The sequence below is a fragment of the Danio rerio genome, chromosome 1 (assembly GCF_052040795.2).
Source record: "Danio rerio strain M-AB ecotype USA chromosome 1, GRCz13ab, whole genome shotgun sequence".
Classification (NCBI taxonomy): Eukaryota; Metazoa; Chordata; class Actinopteri; order Cypriniformes; family Danionidae; genus Danio; species Danio rerio.
In genome coordinates this window covers 29,985,275-29,995,813 of record NC_141021.1, presented here as the reverse complement: position 1 = coordinate 29,995,813, position 10,539 = coordinate 29,985,275, and the positions used below count along the sequence as shown (strand labels likewise).

The window sequence follows — 10,539 nt, the reverse complement described above, 5'->3', positions numbered from 1 at the left end:
AACAGTGCATGAATTGTTGTCTAAAACAGAAAGAATGATGCATTTTTGTGGCTGGATCTGGTTTTATCACATTCTGAATTGAACGTTAAAAATGAGCTGTTCTCAGCCAGCAGAGGTCAAAATAAGCATTAATGCAAACTTAGTCAGAGACATAGATTTTCACTTGCAACTTGCTTTAACATGTTTAACAGTGCATGAAATGTTGTCTAAAACAAAAAGAAAGATGCATTTTAGTAGCTGGATCTGGTTTCATCACATTCTGCATTGGACGTTGAAAATGAGCTTTACTCAGCCAGCAGAGGTCAAAACAAGCAGTAATGCAAACTCAGTCAGAGACATAGATTTTCACTTGCAACTTGCTTTAACATGTTTAACAGAGCATGAAATGTTGTCTAAAACAAAAAGAATGATGCATTTTAGTAGCTGGATCTGGTTTTATCACATTCTGCATTGGACGTTGAAAATGAGCTTTACTCAGCCAGCAGAGGTCAAAACAAGCAGTAATGCAAACTCAGTCAGAGACATAGATTTTCACTTGCAACTTGCTTTAACATGTTTAACAGTGCATGAAATGTTGTCTAAAACAAAAAGAAAATGCTTTTTAGTGGCTGGATCTGGTTTTATCACATTCTGAATTGAACGTTGAAAATGAGCTTTTCACAGCCAGCAGAGGTCAAAATAAGCAGTAATGCAAACTCAGTCATAGACATAGATTTTCACTTGCAACTTGCTTTAACATGTTTAACAGTTCATGAAATGTTGTCTAAAACAAAAAGAATGATGCATTTTTGTAGCTGGATCTGGTTTTATCACATTCTGTATTGGACGTTGAAAATGAGCTTTTCACAGCCAGCAGAGGTCAAAATAAGCAGTAATGCAAACTCAGTCATAGACATAGATTTTCACTTGCAACTTGCTTTAACATGTTTAACAGTTCATGAAATGTTGTCTAAAACAAAAAGAATGATGCATTTTAATGGCTGGATCTGGTTTTATCACATTCTGAATTGAACGTTGAAAATGAGCTTTTCTCAGCCAGCAGAGGTCAAAATAAGCAGTAATGCAAACTCAGTCAGAGACATAGATTTTCACTTGCAACTTGCTTTAACATGTTTAACAGTGCATGAATTGTTGTCTAAAACAAAAAGAATGATGCATTTTTGTGGCTGGATCTGGTTTTATCACATTCTGATTTGAACGTTGAAAATGAGCTGTTCTCAGCCAGCAGAGGTCAAAATAAGCATTAATGCAAACTTAGTCAGAGACATAGATTTTCACTTGCAACTTGCTTTAACATGTTTAACAGAGCATGAAATGTTGTCTAAAACAAAAAGAATGATGCATTTTAGTAGCTGGATCTGGTTTTATCACATTCTGCATTGGACGTTGAAAATGAGCTTTACTCAGCCAGCAGAGGTCAAAACAAGCAGTAATGCAAACTGAGTCAGAGACATAGATTTTCACTTGCAACTTGCTTTAACATGTTTAACAGTGCATGAAATGTTGTCTAAAACAAAAAGAAAATGCTTTTTAGTGGCTGGATCTGGTTTTATCACATTCTGAATTGAACGTTGAAAATGAGCTTTTCACAGCCAGCAGAGGTCAAAATAAGCAGTAATGCAAACTCAGTCATAGACATAGATTTTCACTTGCAACTTGCTTTAACATGTTTAACAGTTCATGAAATGTTGTCTAAAACAAAAAGAATGATGCATTTTAATGGCTGGATCTGGTTTTATAACATTCTGAATTGAACGTTGAAAATGAGCTTTTCTCAGCCAGCAGAGGTCAAAATAAGCATTAATGCAAACTTAGTCAGAGACATAGATTTTCACTTGCAACTTGCTTTAACATGTTTAACAGTGCATGAAATGTTGTCTAAAACAAAAAGAAAGATGCATTTTAGTAGCTGGATCTGGTTTTATCACATTCTGCATTGGACGTTGAAAATGAGCTTTACTCAGCCAGCAGAGGTCAAAACAAGCAGTAATGCAAACTCAGTCAGAGACATAGATTTTCACTTGCAACTTGCTTTAACATGTTTAACAGTGCATGAAATGTTGTCTAAAACAAAAAGAATGATGCATTTTAGTAGCTGGATCTGGTTTTATCACATTCTGTATTGGACGTTGAAAATGAGCTTTACTCAGCCAGCAGAGGTCAAAATAAGCAGTAATGCAAACTCAGTCATAGACATAGATTTTCACTTGCAACTAGCTTTAACATGTTTAACAGTGCATGAAATGTTGTCTAAAACAAAAAGAAAGATGCATTTTAGTAGCTGGATCTGGTTTTATCACATTCTGCATTGGACGTTGAAAATGAGCTTTACTCAGCCAGTAGAGCTCAAAATAAGCAGTAATGCAAACTCAGTCAGAGACATAGATTTTCACTTGCAACTTTCTTAAACATATTTAACAGTGCATGAAATGTTGTCTAAAACAAAAAGAAAATGCTTTTTAGTGGCTGGATCTGGTTTTATCACATTCTGAATTAAACGTTGAAAATGAGCTTTTCACAGCCAGCAGAGGTCAAAATAAGCAGTAATGCAAACTCAGTCATAGACATAGATTTTCACTTGCAACTTGCTTTAACATGTTTAACAGTGCATGAAATGTTGTCTAAAACAAAAAGAATGATGCATTTTAGTAGCTGGATCTGGTTTTATCACATTCTGTATTGGACGTTGAAAATGAGCTTTACTCAGCCAGCAGAGGTCAAAATAAGCAGTTATGCAAACTCAGTCATAGACATAGATTTTCACTTGCAACTTGCTTTAACATGTTTAACACTGCATGAAATGTTGTCTAAAACAAAAAGAAAATGCTTTTTAGTGGCTGGATCTGGTTTTATCACATTCTGAATTGAACGTTGAAAATGAGCTTTTCACAGCCAGCAGAGGTCAAAATAAGCAGTAATGCAAACTCAGTCATAGACATAGATTTTCACTTGCAACTTGCTTTAACATGTTTAACAGTTCATGAAATGTTGTCTAAAACAAAAAGAATGATGCATTTTAATGGCTGGATCTGGTTTTATAACATTCTGAATTGAACGTTGAAAAAGAGCTTTTCTCAGCCAGCAGAGGTCAAAATAAGCATTAATGCAAACTTAGTCAGAGACATAGATTTTCACTTGCAACTTGCTTTAACATGTTTAACAGTGCATGAAATGTTGTCTAAAACAAAAAGAAAGATGCATTTTAGTAGCTGGATCTGGTTTCATCACATTCTGCATTGGACGTTGAAAATGAGCTTTACTCAGCCAGCAGAGGTCAAAACAAGCAGTAATGCAAACTCAGTCAGAGACATAGATTTTCACTTGCAACTTGCTTTAACATGTTTAACAGAGCATGAAATGTTGTCTAAAACAAAAAGAATGATGCATTTTAGTAGCTGGATCTGGTTTTATCACATTCTGCATTGGACGTTGAAAATGAGCTTTACTCAGCCAGCAGAGGTCAAAACAAGCAGTAATGCAAACTCAGTCAGAGACATAGATTTTCACTTGCAACTTGCTTTAACATGTTTAACAGTGCATGAAATGTTGTCTAAAACAAAAAGAATGATGCATTTTAGTAGCTGGATCTGGTTTTATCACATTCTGTATTGGACGTTGAAAATGAGCTTTACTCAGCCAGCAGAGGTCAAAATAAGCAGTAATGCAAACTCAGTCATAGACATAGATTTTCACTTGCAACTAGCTTTAACATGTTTAACAGTGCATGAAATGTTGTCTAAAACAAAAAGAAAATGCTTTTTAGTGGCTGGATCTGGTTTTATCACATTCTGAATTGAACGTTGAAAATGAGCTTTTCACAGCCAGCAGAGGTCAAAATAAGCAGTAATGCAAACTCAGTCATAGACATAGATTTTCACTTGCAACTTGCTTTAACATGTTTAACAGTGCATGAAATGTTGTCTAAAACAAAAAGAATGATGCATTTTAGTGGCTGGATCTGGTTTTATCACATTCTGAATTGAACGTTGAAAATGAGCTTTTCTCAGCCAGCAGAGGTCAAAATAAGCAGTAATGCAAACTCAGACAGAGACATAGATTTTCACTTGCAACTTGCTTTAACATGTTTAACAGTGCATAAATTGTTGTCTAAAACAAAAAGAATGATGCATTTTAGTAGCTGGATCTGGTTTTATCACATTCTGTATTGGACGTTGAAAATGAGCTTTACTCAGCCAGCAGAGGTCAAAATAAGCAGTAATGCAAACTCAGTCATAGACATAGATTTTCACTTGCAACTAGCTTTAACATGTTTAACAGTGCATGAAATGTTGTCTAAAACAAAAAGAAAATGCTTTTTAGTGGCTGGATCTGGTTTTATCACATTCTGAATTGAACGTTGAAAATGAGCTTTTCACAGCCAGCAGAGGTCAAAATAAGCAGTAATGCAAACTCAGTCATAGACATAGATTTTCACTTGCAACTTGCTTTAACATGTTTAACAGTTCATGAAATGTTGTCTAAAACAAAAAGAATGATGCATTTTAATGGCTGGATCTGGTTTTATAACATTCTGAATTGAACGTTGAAAATGAGCTTTTCTCAGCCAGCAAAGGTCAAAATAAGCATTAATGCAAACTTAGTCAGAGACATAGATTTTCACTTGCAACTTGCTTTAACGTGTTTAACAGTGCATGAAATGTTGTCTAAAACAAAAAGAAAGATGCATTTTAGTAGCTGGATCTGGTTTTATCACATTCTGCATTGGACGTTGAAAATGAGCTTTACTCAGCCAGCAGAGGTCAAAACAATTCAATTCAATTCAGCTTTATTTGTATAGCGCTTTTACAATGTAGATTGTGTCAAAGCAGCTTCACATAAATGGTCATAGTAATTGGAACAGTGTGGTTCAGGTTTTAGTGTTTAAGTTCAGTTCAGTTCAGTTTAGCTCAGTTCAGTGTGATTTAATCATTACTGAGAGTTCAAACACTGAAGAGCAAATTCAACGATGCGTAGCTCTACCAATCCTGAACCATGCGAGGCAGTGGCGACAGCGGAGAGGGAAAAAAAACTTCACCTGATGGGAGTGAAGAAAAAAAACCTTGAGAGAACCAGACTCAGTTGGGCACGACCATTTTAATTTCTCCGCTGGCCAAAAGTCTTGTGCAGAACTTCATTCGCCGTGGTTTATGCTGGAAGATGGCCTCAATGAAGACTCGTCTGTCCCTGGAGCGTCGCTGGAATCAGACTCATGTTCTCCACTCCCCACGACCATCAGCGCAGCAGCAGCTCAGGATATGGCCTGGTCCCGGATATGGAATCCTTGGGATCATCACGTCGCTGGTCTTGGATCCAATCAGTGACTCCGCCTAATCTGAGGACCTCGGGATGAGTGTCCCCAGGTGAAAATAGAGAATAAAGAGAATAATTAGCGTAGCTGCTGTTCATAGTGTATATAAGCAAGATGTAGAAGCCAGTGTGGAACCTGCTAGGTGATGCACTGAGTGTATGCTTTACTAAACAGATAGGTCTTTAATCTAGTTTTGAACTGGGAGAGTGTGTCTGAGCCTCGGACATTACCAGGAAGGCTATTCCAGAGTGTAGGAGCCATGAAAGAGAAGGCTCGACCTCCTTTACTTGATTTTGCTATTCTAGGTACTACCAGAAGCCCTGAATTTTGAGATCTTAAGGAGCGAGTTGGTTCGTAGCGAGACAGAAGGTTGGTTAGATAAACAGGAGCTAGATTATTTAGAGCTTTATAGGTGAGAAGTAATATTTTAAATTCAATACGAAATTTAACAGGCAGCCAGTGTAAGGAGGATAAAATTGGGGTTATATGATCATATTTTCTAGACCTGGTCAGAACTCTGGCTGCTGCATTTTGCACTAATTGAAGTTTGTTAATAGAGGATGCTGGGCAGCCAGCAAATAGAGCATTACAGTAATCCAGTCTCGAAGTCATAAAAGCATGGACTAGCTTTTCTGCATCTGAGATGGATAGCATATTTCGTAATTTAGCGATATTTCTCAGATGAAAGAAGGCAGTTTTTGTGACATGGGATATATGGTTTTTAAAAGTTAGATTGCTGTCTAATATGACACCCAGATCTTTTATAGTAGAGCTAAAGCTAACTTTGTATCCCTCTAATTGTAAATTGAGTTGCGAGATCTGCTGTGTGCAAGATTTAGGCCCAATAAGTAATAATTCTGTTTTGTCTGAGTTTAAGAGAAGAAAATTGTTGGTCATCCAGTCTTTGATGTCTTTGATACACTCAGTTAGTTTAGAAAGTTCAGACGTCTCGTCAGGTTTAGTGGAAATATATAATTGAGTATCATCTGCATAGCAGTGAAAGCTGATCCCATGTCTTCTAATAATGTCTCCCATAGGTAGCATGTAAATTGTAAACAGTAAAGGGCCTAAAACTGATCCTTGAGGCACCCCATACTTTACTGGGCAGATTTGTGAAGGCTGTCCATTAAGATTTACAAACTGGTAGCGGTCAGTTAAGTATGACTTAAACCATTGTAGAGCCTGTCCCTGGACACCTGTAGACTTTAAGCGATTTATGAGGATATTGTGGTCAATGGTATCAAATGCCGCACTAAGATCGAGTAAAACTAATAGCGAGACGCACCCTCGGTCAGCAGCTAAGAGTAAATCGTTGGTTATTTTCACTAAGGCGGTTTCTGTACTGTGGTGAGCCCTGAAACCTGACTGAAACACTTCAAAAATATTGTTCGTCTGCAGAAAAGAGCATAATTGAGTGGAAACAACTTTTTCTAGTATTTTAGACATAAATGGAAGATTTGAAATAGGCCTATAGTTAGCTAAGTTGTTGGTGTCTAGTTGCGGTTTCTTAATAATAGGCTTAATAACAGCTAGCTTGTAAGAGTTTGGAACATGGCCTATAGATAAAGAAGAGTTGATAATGTTAAGAAGAGGTTCTCCTATAGCAGGTAGCAGCTCTTTCAGTAATTTTGTTGGAATTGAGTCCAGCATACACGTAGCTGGTTTAGAGCTATTTATAATTTTCACTAACTCTTCATGTTCTATGATTTTGAAGCAGTGTAGGTTATTATTATGATTTAATGAAATATTTACAGGATTTGGAGTATAAGCCGGTGCAGAAAGTTTGGCATCTCCTATTTTCTGTCTAAAGCCTTCTATTTTATTACTGAAAAAATTCATGAAGTCATCACTACTAATTTGCGGTGGAGTAGTTTGTTCCAAGGATGACCGATTATTTGCTAATTTAGAGATGGTGTTAAATAAAAATCTAGGATTGTTATGATTATTTTCTATCAGTTTGCGCAGGTGCTCGGTCCTGGCAGATTTTAGAGCCCTCCTATAGCTGGACATACTGTCTTTGTACGCAATTCTAAAGACCTCTAAATTAGTTTTTTTCCATTTACGTTCCAGGGCGCGGGTTGCTGTTTTGAGCGCACGAGTATGACTATTATACCATGGTATAGTTTTAATCTCTCTAGCCTTTTTTAATTTTATGGGTGCCACAGTATTTAGTGTGCTAGTAAAGATGGCATCCATACTGCTGGTTACTACATCAAGATCATTTGAGTTTGCGGGTGCATTACGAAATAGAGAGAGATCAGGTAAGTTATTTATAAATTCATCTTTCGTTGACGGAACAATAGTTCTACTAGGGCGGAGTATTGGAGCGGGTTTGCTGATTTCAGGTAAACATAGCTTATATAGTAAGAGGTAGTGATCTGTAATATCATCACTTTGTGGTATAATGTCTACGTCAATAACCTCGATTCCATAAGACAGAATTAGATCTAATGTATGCTTTAAGCGATGGGTTGGACCCACAACGTTTTGCTTTATCCCAAGTGAGTGTATTAAATCCATAAACGCGAGCCCTAATGTATCATTAGCGTCATCTATGTGGATGTTAAAGTCACCTACAATTAGCATTTTATCAGTTTTGACTAGTAAGTCAGAAATAAAATCAGAAAATTCTTTTAGAAATTTGACATAGGGTCCTGGGGGTCTATATATGGTGATTAAAGCGAGAGATAACATAGGTTTTTGTATAGTATCTGGAAGCTGAACATTAAGCGATAATACTTCAAAGGAGCTAAACATAAGTCCGTTTCTCTGTTTAATATTAAGGAAATCACTAAAGATTGATGCAACTCCACCACCACGACCAGTTTGACGAGCCTCATGTTTATATAAGAATCCTGGAGGAGTTGCTTCATTTAAGCTAATATAGTCATTTTGTTTCAGCCAGGTTTCAGTGAGACAGAGTGCATTAAGATTGTTTTCTGTTATTATTTCATTAATGATAAGTGCTTTAGGTGCAAGTGACCTGATGTTTAGGAGACCAAGTTTTACGAAATTTGTATTTTCACTTTCTACTGGTTTTTCTGGTTTGATTCTTACTAGATTTTTCCTGGAGCACACAGTACGTTTATTTCTTAATCTAATAATACGAGGAACAGACACAGTCTCTATAGGATTCGCCAGATATGCGTTACTGATGTTTAAGTGGGGTGAACAAGAGTCTAGGTGGCTATAGTGTGAATTTTGTGAATTTTTACCTGCTAGTCAGATGGTGCGAAGTAGTCTGGAGATGTTGTCCGACAGGAGTTCAGCTCCGGCTCGACTGGGGTGCAGGCCGTCAGGACGGAAGAGCCTAGGACGCTCCCAGAAAAGATTCCAGTTATTAGCAAAGAGCAATTTCTGTTCTTTACACCATGTTATTAGCCATTCATTCAAAGCTAAAAGTCTACTGAACCTTTCATTTCCTCGGCGGTAGGTAGGAAGCGGCCCAGAAACGATGATCTGCGTGGCGGGCGAGGTGCGTCGAACCGTCTCGATCAGGCTCCTGAAGTCCTTCTTCAGGATCTCCGACTGCCGGAGCCCGGTGTCGTTTGTCCCCACGTGGAGGACAACGGCACCAGGGCTCTCGGCAGCGCCCAGGATGGTTGGAATCTGTGTAGAAATATTTTTCACATGGGCACCAGGAAAGCAGAAAGTACGTACTTTATTACCTTTTGAGGAGGCGGCACGGACGTGACGAACGATCGAGTCACCGATGATGGCCACATCGGGACCCGACTCGCGGAGAGGGGAGAAGCGGTTCTCCGTGGAGATCTCGAACACAGGCGGAGACGTTCTGCCCCGGGATCTGGGAAGCACCTTGCGCGGCTGCACCCAGGCGCCGTGGTAGCCGGGTGTCGGCGTGAACAACGCCTGGCTGAGCCGCGCCCCGGGTGCGCTGGGCCTGGACAGAGAAGGACGCGGGGTTGAGGTAGAGGGAATGATGTGGTTGTAATTTCCACGTACCTTAGGTGATGAGACGGCCTTAGCATTAGGTACGGCTAGAAGCCGTTCCCGTAGCCGCGACCGTCTTACCACCAGCGCGCGGATCTGGGACTCCACTTCTTCCAGCTCCAGCTCCAACGCCTCCATCGATGCTTCTCCTGCACACAAGGACAGAGACGGAAGCGACATTTTACGGGGTAAAGAGCAAAGCCAGTAAGTCAAAAGTGTATGGTTAAAGAGGTCGGTAGCTTTAGCTGACCAGCGGCGCTAGCAGGCTAAAGCTACAAACAACAGGCGGATGCTCGAGGGACAGACCGTTTTTAAAGCAGCTTTGTTTGTATAAATGTATTAAGGGTTTGGTCACCCTAAGTAGGAGAGACAAATACTTAGCGAATGAGGAAGAATTTAATGATTAAGATTTAAATTGCGAGTAAATAGCAAGTCCAAACTTCAAGCACACAGTGTGTGACCGAACGGAGACAGTGACGCCAAGACGCCAAAACAAGCAGTAATGCAAACTCAGTCAGAGACATAGATTTTCACTTGCAACTTGCTTTAACATGTTTAACAGTGCATGAAATGTTGTCTAAAACAAAAAGAATGATGCATTTTAGTAGCTGGATCTTGTTTTATCACATTCTGTATTGGACGTTGAAAATGAGCTTTACTCAGCCAGCAGAGGTCAAAATAAGCAGTAATGCAAACTCAGTCATAGACATAGATTTTCACTTGCAACTAGCTTTAACATGTTTAACAGTGCATGAAATGTTGTCTAAAACAAAAAGAAAGATGCATTTTAGTAGCTGGATCTGGTTTTATCACATTCTGCATTGGACGTTGAAAATGAGCTTTACTCAGCCAGTACAGCTCAAAATAAGCAGTAATGCAAACTCAGTCAGACACATAGATTTTCACTTGCAACTTTCTTAAACATATTTAACAGTGCATGAAATGTTGTCTAAAACAAAAAGAAAATGCTTTTTAGTGGCTGGATCTGGTTTTATCACATTCTGAATTGAACGTTGAAAATTAGCTTTTCACAGCCAGCAGAGGTCAAAATAAGCAGTAATGCAAACTCAGTCATAGACATAGATTTTCACTTGCAACTTGCTTTAACATGTTTAACAGTGCATGAAATGTTGTCTAAAACAAAAAGAATGATGCATTTTAGTAGCTGGATCTGGTTTTATCACATTCTGTATTGGACGTTGAAAATGAGCTTTACTCAGCCAGCAGAGGTCAAAATAAGCAGTAATGCAAACTCAGTCATAGACATAGATTTTCACTTG

The 10,539-nt window shown here is 38.5% G+C and overlaps 1 protein-coding gene across 4 annotated transcripts; it reads right to left on the bottom strand.

Moving 5' to 3' along the window:
• Positions 1-4,769: 4,769 nt before the first annotated feature.
• LOC147846864 (uncharacterized) lies at positions 4,770-9,740 on the bottom strand. 4 transcript variants are annotated; one of them, XM_087237283.1, is made up of 3 exons: positions 9,510-9,740; positions 8,977-9,408; positions 4,770-8,917 (listed from the first exon to the last, which is right to left on the bottom strand). In XM_087237283.1, exons 2-3 carry the CDS (start codon positions 9,395-9,397, stop codon positions 8,724-8,726), a joined length of 615 nt encoding a protein of 204 aa, XP_087093409.1. In that variant the 5' UTR covers positions 9,398-9,408; positions 9,510-9,740; the 3' UTR covers positions 4,770-8,723. The 4 variants fall into 4 exon arrangements, with proteins under 4 accessions (XP_087093409.1, XP_087093408.1, XP_087093407.1 ...); XM_087237282.1 differs by having other exon boundaries at positions 9,566-9,740; XM_087237281.1 differs by having other exon boundaries at positions 4,770-9,408.
• Between the last annotated feature and the right edge of the window lie 799 nt (positions 9,741-10,539).